The sequence below is a fragment of the Choloepus didactylus genome, chromosome 13 (assembly GCF_015220235.1).
Source record: "Choloepus didactylus isolate mChoDid1 chromosome 13, mChoDid1.pri, whole genome shotgun sequence".
Lineage (NCBI taxonomy): Eukaryota > Metazoa > Chordata > Mammalia > Pilosa > Megalonychidae > Choloepus > Choloepus didactylus.
Genome location: NC_051319.1, coordinates 5,931,248 through 5,950,023, shown reverse-complemented (window position 1 = coordinate 5,950,023; position 18,776 = coordinate 5,931,248). Strand labels below are relative to the sequence as shown.

Genomic DNA, 18,776 nt, shown 5'->3' with positions numbered 1-18,776 from the left:
GACTGTAACTGTGTAGTGAAATAAACCCCCGTTTTATAAAAGCCTATCCATCTCTGGTGTTTTGCATTCTGCAGCATTAGCAAACCAGAACACCATCTAATGTGCAAATTGCGTTAATCTTGATCAGGAGAAATTTTAGAGCCTCAATTCTAAGTCTGGTTTTTCATATACTTGATATGTTCCTTTGGGGAATGGGGTGGTTAAGGGAAATGAGCAATGGATCCAGCGAAGAGGAAGAATAAAGGTTTGTTATTGTGAGGAAAGAGGAGTTTATTAGTTTCGTATATTTTTAAGCCAGCTAGTCTTTAGTACCAGCCACGTTTTTTTTTTTACCACTTCAGTTATTGCAAGTTTATTGGGCATTAGGAAATACTAAAATCATTTTAACAAAGTAATTAAGTTAATGATCTAACACATTTGGGTGGAGTTAGAGAGAGGAAGGAAATCAACAGGGAATAAGCTGTCCCAGTAACCCACTGACCGGTCCCCCAGGACCATCTCCTCTTGTTGTCTCCCACTGCCAATCTTTGCTAGAGCAGTTCCTGTTTACCTAAAACACCCTCCTCACATCTTAGTACTGGTATCCAAGGTTCGCCTCTACCTCTTAACTTCAATTCAAATCAAAGCCATCCCTCTGACAGTACTCTTAGGGGACTTAAGTTTGAACCACCCAACTTTACATTTAAGCATACACTATTGTGTTTTTCAAAATCCCGTGCTAATATTTCCATTTCGGTTACTCGTAGTAGGAAAATTACCGACTTTGGAATTAGAGGACAGCTAACACCTGGGCCTCACCGCCTAGCAACTGTGTGAACTCGGAGCCTGGCGCAGGAGCCCCGCGGCAGCGCAGAGGAAGCACCAGCCGCGCCCTTCGCCCACGGTGGCCTCTCAGGCCTTTCCGGTCCCGGACGGCTCCGCGCGGGGTCACGTGGTCTGCGGACGCGGCGGCGGCGGCGGCGGCGGTGGCGGCAGCGGCGGCTTCGCGTGCGCGACGTGGAGGCTCCGCGCTGGGTGAGCGCGCTACAGGGGGTGCCGGGCAGGGCAAGGGCGAGGGCGAGGGCGGCTGGAGGGAGCTCAGGCGGGCTAGAGTCAGGTTCTGACTCCCCCCGGTGCCGGATCTGGCAGGTTGGAACCGTGGGGAGTGGATCCCCGGAGGGGGGGGGGTGTGTGGAGATTCCTGGAAACTGGGCAGGTAGTGGACACGGTGGCTAAACTGGCTCTTATTTCCCTAATGCCATCCAGTGGCCTCGTGTGGCACTGAGAAAAATAAAAGAATAGAAATGAAAAACCCTCTTCCTGTCTCCTTTATTATTTTTTTTCTATCAATTTCGAGCCTTAAAACTACAGCACACTAAATACAATGTGGTTCCAGGGATTTGATCCTGGAACAGAAAACGGATATCAGTGGGAAAACTGGCGAGATCCTAAGAAAGTCTGTGGTTTAGTTAAAAGCATGTATTTTGATAAATGTACCCAAACGTTAACATTAGAGGAATCTGAGTAGTACACAGGAGCTCTCTGTAAATATCTTTGCAACTTATCTGTAAATCTAAAGTTATTTTAAAATTCAAAGTTAAAAAAAACAAAATCCTACACACAGTGCATTAGGCTTTTGTTCACCAGGGAGTGCTCCAGTTAGTTTCTCTTTGCCAAGCTTGACAGGAATTGGTGTCTGTTTGACCAACTTGTTTGCTAAGGTAGAGTTGCCAGGAAGAAACAGACTAGTGGGTGTGAATGCTTTTAGCCCAGTTTTTCCCGGCGAGAATCAGTTTTCTCTTACAGTTCCATCTATCAAAATCTTTGGAACACCTGTTATGCCCAATCAAATGAGACGCACATACTTCCTGCACTGGAGGATTTACAGTCTGGCATGTGCAGTAAAATTGCAAGTTAGTAGGAAGTAAAGACTATTAAAAAGTGCAATACAGGATTAGGAGGTCTCAGAGGCAGGAGAAATCACATCTGGCCCAGGGGAATCAGGACAGCTTCCTGGAGGGAGTGGCTGTCAGGAACTGAGGGAAGGGAGCTGGGGAGGAGAAAGCATTCCAGGGATTGAGAATTGCATCAGCAATGGAGGTGTCCAAGCTTAGGGCACCAGGGAGCAGGTGCAGTCCCCCTTAAATGGGGGCACAGAGCATACCTACAGAGTACTGATGGATGAAACTACAAGTGAAAACTGGAACCTTGTTGTAGGAAACAGGGTGATGCTTACTTTTTAATTATAATGTAATGGGAGCCATGGAATGTTTTAGGGCAAGAGAAGGGCATCATTGATCTGTGTTTGGAGATCACTGACTTGGCAGCAGAATGCAGGATGGCTTGGAATAGCCCAATTAGGGAACTCTTGGTATAGCCCAGGGGAGGTCATGAGAAACTCACCCAGGGCAGTGAAGTTAATGTGTAAAGAAGGACATGTTTTGGGGCGATTTCTGTGGCTCTACAGGATTTGGCAGCTGAAGGGTGTGAGGACCAAAGAGAAGAAAAAAACAATTCCAAAGTTTTGAGCCTGGGTGTTTTGGAGCATGGTTGATGGATTTGCAGAAATAGAGAACTTAAAAGAAGAACTGGGTTTGGAGGCTGTGGCAGCGGGATAATGAATTTGATTTTGAACATGCTGTGTTTGAATTGCTGGTACGATATCCAGCTGGAGATGTGTATATAGGAGTGTTCAGAGTGGAAGGCAAATAGACACAGGGCCATAACAGGAATAGGAGCCAGAGTGGGCAGTATGGCAGTCAGGGAGGAAGGAGGAAAATCTGATTTTTGTGGAGCTGAGGAGCCGTGGTGGACTAGGGGACCTGGGAGAGGTGAATCAGTAGTGTCGCAGGCTGCTACAGAGATTGAGGAACCTAGATCTTGGAAATTTAGCAATTAGGAAGCCACTGGTCGTTTTAGTGGCAAGGTAAGAGGTCTGCTCACAGTCTGCAATTTATTCATCCTATGGCCTTTCCCAAGTGACCAGAGCATTGGGCAAGGAATACAGATATAGGGTTTCTAGTCCTGTCGCTGCTGCAAACTAGCTGAGTAATTCTGGGCAAGTCACAAATGCCTAGACTAGAAAAGGAAAACATCCCTTAATTAAACCAAAAAGACCCTTTTATTCCTAACAACACCTAATAGCCCACAGAATTAGTGTTCCATGGGCACACTGTGGAAAATGCTAACAAAGAAACAGAACTTCAGAACACTAAAGAACTAAAAAATAATTTTATCCAATCCTTTCATTTGACAAATGAAGAAATTGACACTCAAAATTCTAATTCAATAAATTAGACTTGGCTACTATAGGTGCTTTCAAATAAATTATGTTGATGGTTCCCCAGATGATCCTGTGAAGTAGTTATGCTTAAACCATTTTGGAGCTAAGAAACCAGGAAATTAAATGACTTGCCCAGGATCACAGAGTGGCAAGGGGTGGAGCTGAGATTAGAACTCAGAATTCCTGAGGCAGTGCCCTCTCTTACATGCCCTGCTGCCTCCCTGGTCATCAACATTGAATATGTTTAAAACTGGTTGAATGGTTAGTATTTTAAGTATTTTTGCATTCTTAGAAGAAATGCATTCCAAAAGTAAAGTTTAATTTGTACTGGGTTACACATTACTATTCCTGTTAGCATATTAAATGTGGGAGAGTTGACAGCAAACAGTTCCCAAAGTTACCTTTTTAAAAAGCCTGGCAATAGAGCATTGGATCATGTGAAAACCATTATGTGTTCAAATCTGAACAGCATAAAAAGGAACCCATGACCCTGGAATATATTTGGTTCATCAAAAAAATTAAAACAGCAGCAACAACAACAACAAAAAACAATAACTCTTAGCTAATCCTGCAATTGCTTAGTCTTTCCTCTTATGACTTTTCCCCCTGTGTTGACCAATTCCATTTTCTTCACTGCTGGCTCATTCTGTCTGGCTCCTCCTTAACAGGCTAAAGTTGTACTTAATGAGAAGGAATAGACTGCACAATGGAACACAACATCCCAAGGGATTATTCTTTGATTCATTAATTTCCTATCCACCTTAACAAATAAAAATAATAAATTTAATTCCTAAGAAAATAACCCTGTAAATGAGGCAAGATGATTTTATAAAAATTTGGAGGAAAAAATGTGTCCAACAGACTGTGTTGAGGTTGCTAAAACTAGCTGTTTTAGACTTACTTTCAGCTCTATTTGAAATCATAAATAATAGAAACTTGGTATATTCTGATGTTACTCTCACTGGAACTTTCCAAGTGATATAAAACAGTGACTAAGAGTGTTGGCTCTGATGTCAGGATCCTGAGTTCAAGTTCCAGCTCCATCTTTTGTTAGCTGTGTTACTTTAACCTCTCTGTGCTTCAGTTTAATTGTCTTACCTAAATAATAACAGTATGGTTTCATAGACTGTGAAGGTTAAATAGGATAATCCACTTAGAACAGTACCTTGCATATGGAAAGCAAGCAATGAATACTAGCTATTATATCATTGTTTTAAAAAATTTGTTGCTGATTGGAGGAGTCCAGTTTAAGCATTTTCTTATGTAGGAAGGTATAACAATTAAAATACTTCTCATCTGGTCCTCCAAATCCAGTTAAAGGGCCCTTGTTTTTTCATTTTTAAAACTGAATTATTGAGGAATAATTTACTATAATAAAATATACTCATTTTACACATATGGTTTGATGAGTTTTGAAAACCACCACTCTAGTCACAATATAGACTTTTTCCATCACCCCAAAGATTTCCTTCATGCCCTTAGGTGAAGTCAACCCTCTGCCCAGGGCAACCATTGGTCTGCTTTATCCAGACCAGTAGATTATTGGATTCAATGAAAACCTTTGCTTCCCCACAATTCACTGCAATCTTTGAAATAAGCGGTTGACGCTCTCCTTGTCTAAATGTTCAATAGTTTGAATTGGATTGCAAGGGGTATTTGTGTGTTAGTGCATTGCTAGGATCTTGATATCTGCAGAATACAGAAAGGCACTATTCTTTGGGAAATCCAACTTTATTATACTGACCATTTCTTAACTACTGTTTTTCTCAACTACAGATAACCTGTTTTTCCTTATGATAAAGACGGCATTTGGCTGATGAGCAGGGTGTTCAGGTCATCGAGTGAATCAGAGGTGCAAGTCTGGGAAACAGATGATGATGACATGACAGAAGGTGATTTAGGATATGGCCTTGGAAGAAGACCTGGTGGTATTTGTGAAGTGGAAGTTTCACATTTATTTACATCTAGAAAAAGATCAGATGGAAAGAATTTTAGCCCTCCATTTCCACAACAGCAGTCAGAAAGTAGTGGTGGCATTTTTCAGTCTTCTAAGCATAAGAACTTGCAAGATTCATATCCTCAAGGATCCAGAATTTCTGATTACAGGCGACAAAGTAGCACTGGTAAGAAGAGCTAATTTCCTCCACTTCTTCCTTCTTCCCTGTGCTATAACCAAAACTCTCCCAACACATGAAAATGGATATCCATGGTGGATTTTAGAATTTTAATTCACCTGCCTCTTGGGATTGATAATAGTACAAAAGTAATTGATGTTTATATTTCCAAGTATTGTACCAAAATGTAAAGTATAGTAGCTATTCTGCATTAATGTATTATATGTTGGCAACATCAGTGATTACCTGCCTTGCTTTTTTTATGTGTGTGTGTGTGATGTAGTGGTAGACTTCATTTATTTGTTTTTGTTTTGTTTTTTTTCCTATTCCACAAATATTTATTGTGTACCTATTAGGTACCAGGCATTGTTCTAGGCACTGGAAATGACACTAGTGAAGAATATTGTCAAAGGCCCTAATGTCACAGAGCTTACATTTCTAGCAGAGAAGACTGAAAATAAACCTAGGAATCAACAGATATATATGGAGGCAGTGGTGAGTGAAAGAATAGAGAATGACTGTGGGGGATGGAGGGCTGCTATTTCAGGTGAGGGTTAGGGAAGGCCTCTCTAAGGAGGTCACATTTGAGTTCCTGAATGAAGCAGGGAGCAAGCCTGGTGGTTATCTGGGGAAGACTGAGTGTTCTAGGTAGAAAACAAATGCTTCCAGACTGTTTAAAGATGTCATGAAATTCTCAAAAGTTTTCAAAACAAAGTTAGTTTTAATGTACCATAATTAAAAATAAAATATGCATTACCTTAAGGAAGGAATAAACCCAGGATCATATTGTGATAGAAGGTTCTACCTCTAACGTGATTGGGAATCTGTGGATGAGCACATGCCTGCACTGTGGCACCACCTCTTATCTGGCTGAATGTTTTGTAATCCATATTGTTAAACTTCCCTTCCTGAAACTTACCCCAGCCAAGTCGAACAAAAACAAATTAGAACAAAATGAAAATAATTCAACATGATTCCAGAGCCACAAAAAAACATGTTGCAGCTTGGGATCTATCTATATTCTTCCAAATCCTTTTTGAAATTAGGATGGGATTATTTATCTATAATTTCTTCCAGTTCCTTATTTTGCAAGCAATGTGTTGAAAACCAAACATGTTGCTAAAATGCCTTCATAAAAACATGAGGAAACTGCTGGGTTATAAACAAGTTTGATACTAATAGTATGAGCTCCTGTTTTGATGTCCTTTTATCAAAGTTGACCTGACTCTAGGTAAGGGGATTGTATTAGTTTTCTATAGCTAATAGGTAATTTCCACACTACCACAAATTTAGTGGCTTAAAACAACACAAATTTATTATCTTCAAGTTCTGTAGGACAGAAGTCTGGAATGGGTTTCATTGAGTTAAAATCAAGGTGTTGGTAGGGTTGCATTCCTTTCTGGAGGCTCTAGCGGAGAATCCATTTCCTTGCCTTTTCCAGTCTTTTGAGGCCACCTGCATTCCTTGACTCGTGGCCTCTTTCCTCCATCTTCAAAGACAGCAGTGGCTGGTTGAATCTTTCTCACATTGCATCCTACTCAGACACCTACTTTCCTGCCTCCGTTTTATAAAAACCCTTGTGATTACATTGGGCCCACTTGGATAATTCAGGATAATTTCCCCTAAGGGTTGCAAGATCCTTAGTTTAATCACATCTGCAAAATTCCTTCTGCCATGTACTCTTGGGTTTTGGGGATTAGGACCATGGATACTTTTGGGGGCCATTAGTCTTCCTAAAACCAGTATTAATTAGAAAGAACTTGTTGCCAACCCATTTTCACTTCTGTCCCTCCTTGAAACCCTGTGTCATCCAAGTTTTCTTATAAACATGGTTTAGGTTTTGGTTTGGGTACTATCATGTTGATGAAAGTTCAGAATAGCAAAGAAAAAATTATTTTGAGAAGTTTTGAGTGTCCATCAAAATATTCTTCCTAAAATTATTTTTCTTTCTTTGGCTCCTTCTTACTTCTTGCTTGTAATTTACCAATTTAATGTTTTCTATTGCAAGTGATATTGCAATGAAAACAATGCTCCTAGAAGCTCAGTTTAATTTCTCAGCTGATCACACTGACAGAATAATTCTACTTATAGGAGACTTCTAGTCATTCTCCTTAGAAAGAAATCAAATTCAGGCTATTTCTTAGATATTCATATCACTATGCTGATCAAGCTTACACCGAAAAGCAAAATTTATTTGTTTTGTCCACCAGCATTAATGTTTGTATTGTGTTTGGATACAGGATTAAGTCATTAACCTCAGTCTTATTTTAGAGTACAGTTTTTACTCATTACTTTATTCAGAAGTATGTGCCTTTTCATTTGTGAAATGTCATAGGCTAAATATTTTTTATCATTATTTGGTTATTGCAGTTCTTTTCTCTTTTCAATTTAGGGGAAATCTGTATTGATATTTTGCAAACAAATGTCCTATGTTTAAATAGTTAAGGAAAAAATTCAATTTTTTTTTTAATAGATTCTAATTCAGGATTGTCAAATGTAGAATTAAGTCAACGTCTTCATGAAACTTTAGAGGTAAGTACTTTGGGTAATATAAAAATTCTCATGTGAATAAAGTTCACCTATAATTTTGTTTAATTAATACTTACTAAATACTGAATAATACAGAAATTGTATAGAAGATAAATATTGGCTTCTAGAGAGTCCAGATATTCTTGACGAGCCAGTTTAAAGGTCATATACCTGGTTTCTTCTCTTTTCTATCCTTCTCATTGCTCAAAAAACAGGTAATTTATGTAAACATGCCCTCCAGTTCTCCTTTTCAACCGTATTTCTCTAATCTCTTAGAGAAAATAGCAATCACTTCTCCATCTGCCTTCCCTGAATGTGTGACTAGAAATAACCTGACTTAATTTAACCTCCTTGAAGTGGGAAGAACTGAAAGCATCTCAGGTGACTCAAACAGCCAGTCCAGCCCATGGATATAGGACTTTCTATGAGGGGTGCCTATTGCTTGGATTGTTACTCTTTTTGTGAAAGATACTATAGATGTGTAGATGGCCTTGTGCTTATATTATGAGGCCTAAAGACCCCCACCTCCACCCCCACCAAACTCTTAGCTGTGGGGCTGTTCTAGTTTGCTAATGCTGCTGGAATGCAAAACACCAGAGATGGATTGGCTTTTATAAAGGGGGTATGTTTGGTTACACAGTTACAGTCTTCAGGCCATAAAGTGTCCAAGGTAACACATCAGCAATCAGGTACCTTCACTGGAGGATGGCCAATGGCGTCCAGAAAACCTCTGTTAGCTGGGAAGGCACGTGGCTGGTGTCTGTTCCAAAGTTCTGGTTTCAAATTGGCTTTTTCCCAGGATGTTCCTCTCTAGGCTGCAGTTCCTCAAAAATTTCACTCAGTTGCCCTTGGGGCGTTTGTCCTCTCTTAGCTTCTCCAGAGCACAAGTCTGCTTTCAATGGCTGTCTTCAAACTGTCTCTCATCTGCAGCAACTCTCTCTGCTTCTGTGCATTCTTCAAAGTGTGCCTCTTGGCCATAGCTCCTCTTCAGAATGTCACTCTCAGTTGCACTGAGTTCCTTCTGTTTGTCAGCTCATTTTATGGCTCCAGTGAACTAATTCAGACCCACCCTGAATGGGTGGGGGTCACACCTCCATGGAAATTATCCAATCAGAGTCATCACGCAGAGTTGGGTGGGGTGCATCCCCACAGAAACACTCAAAGAATTACAATCTAAGCAACACTGATACGTCTGCCCACACAAGATTACATCAAAAATAATGGCGTTTTGGGGGACATAATACATTAAAACCGGCACAGGGGCCGAGATGGGTAAAAGCAAAAGATTTGGGCTTTTAGTCACAACTGGCACTAATAATGAGGCTCTCAGTCTTAACCTCTCTGGTTTCCTTACGAAGCCTAGAAAAATTTCCAACCTCGTTTATAAAGTCAAAGTGCTTTGAGCCAAGGGTAAATGTAGATTAGCCAAGTAGATAATGTTTGGTTTGCATATCTCCAGATGGGAAGACTTAATTTTATTTCTGTTCTCAGGAGGTAGAAATTTTAAAAACTGAGCTTGAGGCATCTCAAAGACAACTTGAAGGTAAAGAGGAAGCATTGAAAATTCTTCAAAGCATGGTAAGAAGTTACTTTTAAAATTGCATCACTTACACATTCCAATAAGTGGTATGGATTAGCTTTTAAAACAAAAGTAGCAGTGCCTAATATAAGTTTTTGAGGTGTAGATTTTTTAACAGCTTTATTTAGGTGTAATTTATATACCGTAAGTTTCACTTGTTTTAAGTGTACAATTCCTTTTATTTTTACAAAACTTACACAGTAGTACAACCATCACCACAGTCTAATTTTAGAATAATCCCATTCTCCTAAAAAATGAACCTTGTGCCCATTTATAGTCACTCCCCATTCCTAGCCCTAGACCCAGACCACCACTAATTTACTTTCTTATAGATTTATCTTTTCTGCCTTTTTTATTTCATATATAGAGAATCATACAATTTGTGGTCTTTTTGTCTGGCTTCTTTCAATTAGCATGTTTTTGAGGTCCATGCATATTATAGCATGTATCAATGGTTTGTTCCTTTTTATTGCCAAATAGTATCTCATTGAATGGATATACCACATTTTTTTAAAAATCCATTCACCAGTTGACACACATTTATGTTGTTTCCATTTTTTGGCTATTTTGAATGATGTTGTTATGAATGTTTATGTACAAGATTTTGCATGGATATATGTTTTCATTTCTCTTGGATAAATACCTAGAAGTAGAATTGCTGGGTCATATAGTAAATTTATGTTTAGCTCTTTAGAAACTACCATACTGTTTTCCAAAGTGCACCATTTTATCTAATTCCCAGTAATGTATGAAGTTTCGCTTTCTCTACATTCTTATTTTCTCTTTCTAATTTTAGCCATTTTATGGGTATGAATTGGGTGTCTCTTATGGTTTTGATTTGCATTTCCCTAATGACTAATGGATGTTGAGCATCTTTTCATTCCTTATTGTTCATTCTAATATAGTTTTGGTTTTGTTTTATTTTTTTTGTTTTTATCTCTTGGGCCATCCTTCACTATTTGTTTTTCTCACCTGTTTCTGACATTTTTACCTACTTGTTTTTAAACGCTTGCATCTGTTTTACTTTTCGCTGACCAAAGAAGGTGCTATTTATGTGAGATATCCAGTGGTGTTCTGGAGATAACTTGTATCAGGTCATGGTACCCAACTGTTATTAAACATTAAATTGTGTAACTTACATCTAATATATTATATTACAAACAAAGTTAATAAATACTAAAAGTCATTACTTCTTAATAATTTTACTACATTTTACTATTATCTGATTCAGTAAAGAGGTCACTCATGTCATTTACAAATGACTGGAAGCTCCGATATATCTTCCTTGTATATCTTTTATCTTATCCCTTAAAGTAAACAATCAATCAACCAGCATTTATATCTGAACTACATTTTGTTCATCAGTTGCAACCACAGATAAAAGAGTTCAGCAAAAATCTCCAAAAGCATTCAGGGAGAATCAATTGACTATTTGGAATTGACTATAAAGAGTAATGCATGTCTTATTATTATTTATAAATTGTGTGCCTCATATCCTTTATATTAGTAAAATTCATAATAAACACACACGTATACACATCTTTGTGGGGAGAGCTGATTGTTAAACATTTACTAGCACAACCCTGGAGATATCAGTTATTTAAATAAATAGTAGACATGAATAATGTGGATTCTAGTTATCTTGCCTTGAGTTACCTTTAGTTCTTTTCTGAAGTATTGACCAAGATGACCATTACCCCACTTTTGAGTGATAGGATATAACATGGAAGTCTGCTCATCTAAGTACAAGAATAGGGGCCTTATGCCCAACTGAGGATAAGTGATGGGGTAGCAAAATGGAATTCAGAAGTCAGCTCTGTAGCCAAAATGATAGACTGAAGCAAAAGAGCTTCAGGGACACGACAGGCTTTTTTGTTGTTCCTGCACCCTTGTTAGGTAGCTCTTGCAGTAGCAGTGAGGGCAAGTTCTGTATCACATCACAAGCCCAGGAGCTATCACTGTGGCTGGATTCTTTGGAGGAAATCTGTAAATATCCCTGTCTAAATTTGCCAGGGCTGCCATAACATACCAAAGACTGGTTGCCTTAAAAAACAGGCATTTATTGTCTCACATTTTTGAAAGCCAGAAGTCCAAAATCAATGTGTTGGCAGGCCATGCTTACTCCAAATCCTGTAGTGTCCTGGTGGTGGCTTGCCAGCAATCCATAACTCAATCTCTGCCTCCATTACATGGCCATCTGTCTCCTTCTGTCTTCTACTGCTATTGTGTCTAATTTCCTATGCTTATAAGGTCTCTTCCAGTCATGTTGAATTAAGGCCCACCCTGATTCAGTTTGTCCTCATCTTAATAGGATCTTCAAAGATCCTATTTACAAATGAGTTCACACTCACAGGACTGGGGGTTTAGGACTTGAACATGTCTTTGTGGGGGACATGATTCGATCCATAACAATCCCCATTTACAAAACTGCTGACTAATCCCCCTTCTTTACACGTAGGAGAGAAGTAATAGCTATATTATAATAAGCCACGTTCCTGTTGTCTCAAGGATGGGAATGTTATAATCCAGCTCAATTTCAATAGGGAAATGTCTGTAGTGAAATGTCAAAGTCATTAGCCTCAATGTCTAGCCAATGACTTCATTCCAAGCAGTAATAACTGGGCACACTCAGTTCCATTTTTCCAAGTGCATTTTAGAAGCCTTACCCTTATCTCTCTCATCTTCTGACTTAAGTTTTGCTTTTCACCTTGCACATGGCCTGTTGTACCATAATTGGACACCCTCAGGCTTCTGTGTGTGTTTCCTAAGGCTGTGAAGCTCTCCCTCGGGGAGCAAAGTGCAACTGAGAAACCCACTTGCTATGTTAGAAAGGTGAACCAAGCCTGGCATAGCCCTGCACATAGTAAGTGCTCAATAAATGAATGAAAAAGCTTAAAAATATTTGAGCATTTGACTGAGCTGTGTTGTCTTGTTCCTATTTACTCCTGATAAGGAAAAGCAAAAGGGATAGAAATCCCATCTACCTATTTTCTTATCCAGATCTTGGGAACCATTTCCCTTCTTCCACCCCATCCCACCCCATCCCACCCCTGAATACCTTACTGTTTAGCTCAAATCCTAAATGAGAGCCCTGGGTATGTAAAAGAGCTGAAGTTACAACTGTATCAAAATAAAGAGTGAGATCTTCTCAGAAATTTTGGCTTGTATGCTTAAAACCTTTAGCTTTGATGTTTTAATGGTTATAGAATATCTCTTTCCATTGATTCATTTTCTTTTTCTAAAAACTATATAAAAATATATTTGATTTTCACATTATCTTTGCTTGAAAAAATTGATGTACCAAACATGAAAATTAACTACTGAGATTTTTATGCCTTCTTCAGAATTATCAAATGAATCTCTAAATGAGTTTGAATAATGACAAGCACTGGAATAATCCTCAAAACAAATTTGAGAAGTATATATAACAACTTTATAGATAAAAAAGATGAAGCTCAATGAAGATAAGTGATTTATTTGATGGCACACAAAGCTGGGATTTAAACCAACTTTGTCTGGTCCTTAATCTTTAATCCCTTTTACATCCTCTAAGAATCACAATATTTATGGGAGAGCCTGGGAAAGAACAAAGCTAAGATCTTCTGACTATTAGACTATCAAACTCTACACAAAATGTGGTCACAGTGTAATTCTCATCTCAAGTTAATGCTCTATTGCCTTAAAGTAAAAGTGTGAGTAGAAATTTAATTTAAACTAATATTATTTTTATTTTTCTTAGGCAATATTTGGCAAAGCCACAAGTCATACCCAGGCAGTGTTTAAAAAAACTGTGGAACAAAAGAGATCCTTGGAGAAGGTATTTGCTACTATTAGCATAGACTTGTTCAATAAGCTTTAAACAGAATTTCCTTAAAATCACCATACTAATGCTAGATGCACTTTAATTTCATATTGTCACTTCCCTTTTGGTGTTTATAGTCCAAAACAGATTGTTATATGGTTAAAGAATTCTGGTTTCTTCTATTTACCCATCCTAAGGTGGTAGGAGGCCTGCCAGATGGACATTTCCTATTTTTCTTCTTCTTTTTCTTTTTTTAATCCTCTGCTTGCCTGGCAGAGCCTGCTTCTTTCTAACATCTCATCACCACTAAAAAGGTAGTTGGGACTTACCTTAGAAGGTCACATTTCTATGCCTATTGTGCCCTCCCTTGATGGGAGGACACTGGGCTAGTTCACGCCTTCCAGGAGCGCATTTTGTTTGTGATGATGTAGGGGTTTTGGGAATGGGGTGGTGCGCTGAGAAATCTAAGTTCAGTCCAGCAAATTGTGAAGCTAAATAACTTGAATTTTTTTCTATATTAAGTAAGCTTTGGCAAAGCTTTTATTAGTGTTAAAGAGGCATGTTATATCTGTTTACAGATGTGATAAGTATTTTATAGCAAGAATTATTTTTTATCTTTAAATCTTTTCTGTGAAATGATTAAATGATTTACTTCATCTGTTCACAATGTCTTAAAATGATTTATTACTACTAATTTTCTGTGAAAGTGTTATTTTCTTTCCATAGGAAATAAATGCCTTGCAGTGGGAAATAGAATTTGATCAAAATAGATTTAAAAATATAGAGGAATCTTGGACCCAAAAATATGACAGGTTTGTATGTTATTTTTCCATAATTTTTCTTTGGAAATCTTTAAAGTATGTGTAATTCACCAGTAGCTTAGACTTTCTTCTTCTTTTTCCTAACTGTAAATATTATAAATAAAATTGCTTTTTCCAGTTACCAGTTCCATATTTTTATTAGTGCTAATTTTTACATTTTGAAAAATAGAGTATAAAACTGAATTTTAATATACAGTATATGAGCCATGTTTTCCAAATTATTTTAGTATTGGAACTGTTTGTTTTTTCAAACAAAAACTTTTAAGCCACTCTTAAAGTGAATTTATTTAATAACTTTAGATTATAATATATACTTATAAAGTCAATTGTTGAGAAATTGATTTGATATCTGCGGTTATAGATAGCTTTACTACCAATTTTTTTCGTCTTTGGAATATAACTTTCTGTGTTTATTTATTTATTTTTGCAAACTTTTTATTGGGAAATATATATGCAGAAAAGTGGTAAATTTCAAAGTACAGTTTGGCAAGTAGTTACAGAGCAAATTTCAAAGTATGGTATGGATTACAGTTCCACAATTTCAGTATTTCCTTCTGACTATTCTATACACTAGGTACTAAAAAGAAATATCTATATAATGATTCAGTATTTACTACCAATTTTTAAATTTATTATTATTTAACTTTTTATTTTGAAATAATTGAAGACTTACAGAAAAGCTGCAAGAACAGTACAAGGAATTTCTATATTTCACCCAGATTACCCAAATTTTAATGCTTTACCACATTTGTTTTATCATTTTCTCTCTCTCCCTCTCTGTCTTTCTTTAGATAGATAAATACAGATTTAATTTCTTTTCTGAACCATTTAGGAGTAAGTTGTATATAAGAGGCCCCCTTACTCTATAGATACTTCAGGGTGTTTTTTTTAGGACATTCTTTTTCATAACTATAGTATAATTATCAAAATCAAGTCATTAACATTGACACAATACTATTATTTAATCTACAGACAGACCTTACTCAAAATTTTCCAATTGTCCTAATAATGCCTTTACAGTAAGAGAGGACAAAACTTCCCCCTGTTCTGGATCCAATCCAGGATCACTCATCATATTTGGTTGTTACATCTAAACTTTAGTCTCCTTTAATCTGAAATAGTTCTTCAGTCTGTCTTTGTCATTTTTGACCTTGACATATTTTAAGGAGTAAAGGCCAGTTATTTTATAGAATATCCCACAATTAGGTATGCCTGGTGTTTCTGGATTAAATTCAGATTATGCGTTTTTGAAAGGAATATAACCAAATCAATACTGTCTTCTCAGTGCATCATATCTGGAGGCATGTGATGTTGATTTTTCTTATACTGGGATGTTAATCTTGAGCACTTGGTTAAAAGGGGGTGTCTGCCATGTTTCTCCACTGTAAAGTTACTGTTTGTCTCCTTGTAATTATTAGTAAGTATCTTGTGGGGAGATTCTTTGAGACTATGTACATATACTGTTACTCAACACATTTTTACCCTCTAGTTTTTATAGCCACTGATTATTTTACCTTAAAGCAATTATTACTAAAATGGTTGCCAAATGGTGATTTTATTATTTCTTCTACATTTGTTAGTTAGAATTTTAGTGTAAGAAAGTACTTTTCCTTTTCTCCCATTTTTTTTCTTTATATCTATATGGACTCATAGATTTCTGTTTTATTCAATGGGCTAAAAGCTATTACTATCATTATTTCTTTTGATGCTCAAAATTCTGCAGCTATGGTCAATGAAAGCCTCTTCAAGGTGACTTCTTTCTCTGTCTTTGTGACACCCCTATTAATTATCCTTTGGACATTCGTTGCTCTCTGGTAGTTTTCCAGGCCAGTATGCCTACAGTATTAGACATTTCTGGTTCTTTTTAGTGGGGCATGGTATTTACAAACAATGATCTGGGTTCTAAGTCTGGTCATTGCTACTGAGGAGGCATTGCTAGAAGGCCCTCTCAGAGAACAGAGTTGGAAACCACAAACGCACACATGCACACTCACACACACCTATACTTACACACACATACATCTATCTCTCTCTATCTGTTAAAAACCGTGTGTTCACACCCATACCTCCAATTCCAGGCCACCACCCCAGGATTTACTTTAGCTTTCTCCCTGTCCATATTTGTAATTTTGATAGTGAGAAATCTGGCTCCCATTACCCAATATATTTATTTATTTGTTCCATTGTAGAATATGCAGAAAGTGGTTTTAGAATTGTTAACACATACCATTGTAAAATCAAACTCACTAACTAGAGTTTAGTATCTGTTTAAAGTTTGGTCTTCATCCTGAAGGATATAGTGGTATTCAAAAGTTACTTGGTTAGTTTTTTTCTTTTTTCTCTTCAGTATAGCTATGTTATTCATCTGTTAAGTTCATTTATTCCTATTTGTTTTCTTTTTTTTTTGGTAAAAACTGCTTTATTGGTGGCAGTTAGTACAAGTCAATAAATATTGATCCCCCAAAAGCTCAGTTATTTATCAGATTATTGGTCCATAGAGAGCTGAATTAAATTGAACCAAGTGATTGCTGGAATGATAAACTGAAGTCAATTCTGCTTCTTGGGAAATGAAGCCATGCCCAGCTGATACATAGCGTACATTGTTCCACCAACTGTAAGAACCATAGTGGCTCTATACAGGAGGGCGTCAGCTATCCCACCCTTCAGGTGCACTGGTATTCCATTACCATCCTGAAATAGCTTTTGTTTTTCTGGAACTTTATTTTCAAATTGCCTGCATGAAGCAGTACTTACAGTCCTCTGGGTGATTTGATGAGGAGCCAACAGATTCCTCAGCATCTTTCTGCTACTGCTCACCAACCGCGACAACTGAACGCTGAGCAAGAAGCTGTTTGTTTTCTATTTTAGTTTTTTTCCCTTCATCCTTGTCGATTTTATCTACTTTGTTTACCTTTGAGCTTGTGAGACATTAGCATAGTTATAAAAGTCAGAACTACTCAGAAAAGTATACTCAGGGAAGTGTCATTCTCCTCCATGCCCTCTACCCCATTCTCAACTGTCCCTTCCCTATCCTTGCTTCCCCTCACCATCTGTGAATAACCAATCTCACTCTTTTCTGACTTATCTTTCCTGTATTTCTATTTGCACAGATAGGCAGATATATGTATGTTTTCTTATTTCCCCTTCTTTCTTACACAAAAGATAGTATACTGTACATACTCTTTTGCTCTTTTTGTTTCACTTAACAATATATCCTGGAAATCACTCCAGATTGGGTCACAGAGCACTTCCTCAATTCTTTTCTGCAGTTTGTTTGCAGTATTGTGTGGATGTATCATTGTTTGCTCAACCACTCTCTTACATATAAGCACTTAGATTATTTTCAATATTTTGTGATTAAAAGCAGCATTGCAATAAATAACCTTGACATACATATTTTTTTACTCTTTTTTAAAAATTTGATTTTATTGAGATTGTTCACATACCATACAATGATCCAAAAATTAAAGTGCACAATCAGTTGCCCATGGTACCATCATACAGCTGAGCATTCACCACAATTAATTTTTTTTTCAATTTTTAGAACATTTTCATTACTCCAGAAAAGAAATAAAGACAAAAAAAAGAAAACACAAATCCTCCCATACCCTTAACCACCCCCCCTCCATTATTGACTCATAGTATTGGTATAGTACTTTAGTTCCTGTTGATAAAAGAATATTAAAATACTACTAACTGTAGTACATAGTCTGCAATAGGTATATATTTTTCCCTATATACCCCTCTATTATTAATTTCTAGTTATAGTGTCATACATTTGTTCTAGTTCATGAAAGAGATTTCTAATATTTGTACAGTTAATCATGGACATTGTCCACCACAAGATTCACTGTTTTATGCATTCCCATCTTTTAACCTCCAGCTTTTCTTCTGGTGACATATGTGACTCTGAGCTTCCCCTTTCCACCACAGACACACGCCATTCAGCACTGTTAGTTATTCTCACAATAACATGCTACCATCACCTCTGTCCATTTCCAAACACTTAAGTTCAACCTAGTTGAACATTCTGCTCATTTAAGTGACTGTTCCGCATTCTTTAGCCTCATTCTATATACTGGTAACTTATATTTCATGTCTATATGTTTACATATTATAATTAGTTCATATCAGTGAGACCATGCAATATTTGTCCTTATGGTCTAATTATTTCACTCAACATAGTGCCCTCAAGGATTCAAGATGGTTTTGTTCACCCACCATACTTTCCGTCCTAAGTAAACAATTGATGGTTCCTTGTATAATCACCTATTTATGCATTCACCACCATCACCACTGTCTATATAAGGACATCTCCATTTCTTCCACAAAGAAAGAGGAAGAGTCAAAGAAGGTAGAGAAACAAAAGAAAAAGAAAAAGAAAGAAAAGAAACCATGACAGCTAAAAAGCAACAAAAGGAAAGATAGAAATAAACTAAAGTAGAATAAAAGAGTCAGAGAACATCACCAATGCCAAGAGTCCCATACCCCTCACTTATGTCCCCTCTTATAGGCATTTAGCTTTGGTGTATTGCCTTTGTTACATTAAGAGAAGCATAAGACAATGTTTTTGTTAACTGTAGTCTCTAGTTTGCATTGATTGTATTTTACTCCAATACCACCCTATTTTTAACATCTTGCAAGATTGACATTCATTTGTTCTCCCTCA

General features: G+C 37.2%; 2 protein-coding genes across 2 annotated transcripts in view; one reads left to right on the top strand and one right to left on the bottom strand.

The window, feature by feature from the left end:
• Window positions 1–928: 928 nt before the first annotated feature.
• CCDC125 (coiled-coil domain containing 125) overlaps window positions 929–18,776 on the top strand; it is a 41,619-nt gene continuing 23,771 nt past the window's right edge. Inside the window, exons 1-6 of the mRNA XM_037801511.1 lie at window positions 929–1,014; window positions 5,039–5,385; window positions 7,850–7,908; window positions 9,397–9,483; window positions 13,224–13,301; window positions 14,013–14,098. Coding sequence (XP_037657439.1) covers window positions 5,079–5,385; window positions 7,850–7,908; window positions 9,397–9,483; window positions 13,224–13,301; window positions 14,013–14,098 — 617 coding nt within the window. The 5' untranslated portion in view covers window positions 929–1,014; window positions 5,039–5,078. The remainder of the gene's footprint in view (window positions 1,015–5,038; window positions 5,386–7,849; window positions 7,909–9,396; window positions 9,484–13,223; window positions 13,302–14,012; window positions 14,099–18,776) is intronic.
• LOC119508067 (cytochrome c oxidase subunit 7A2, mitochondrial-like) lies at window positions 16,642–16,906 on the bottom strand. Its single transcript, XM_037801512.1, has one exon. It carries the CDS (start codon window positions 16,904–16,906, stop codon window positions 16,655–16,657), a length of 252 nt encoding a protein of 83 aa, XP_037657440.1. The 3' UTR covers window positions 16,642–16,654.

Excerpts from the sequence above, each read along its gene's own strand:
- LOC119508067 (XM_037801512.1), bottom strand. The coding sequence starts at position 16,906 with ATGCTGAGGAATCTGTTGGCTCCTCATCAAATCACCCAGAGGACTGTA.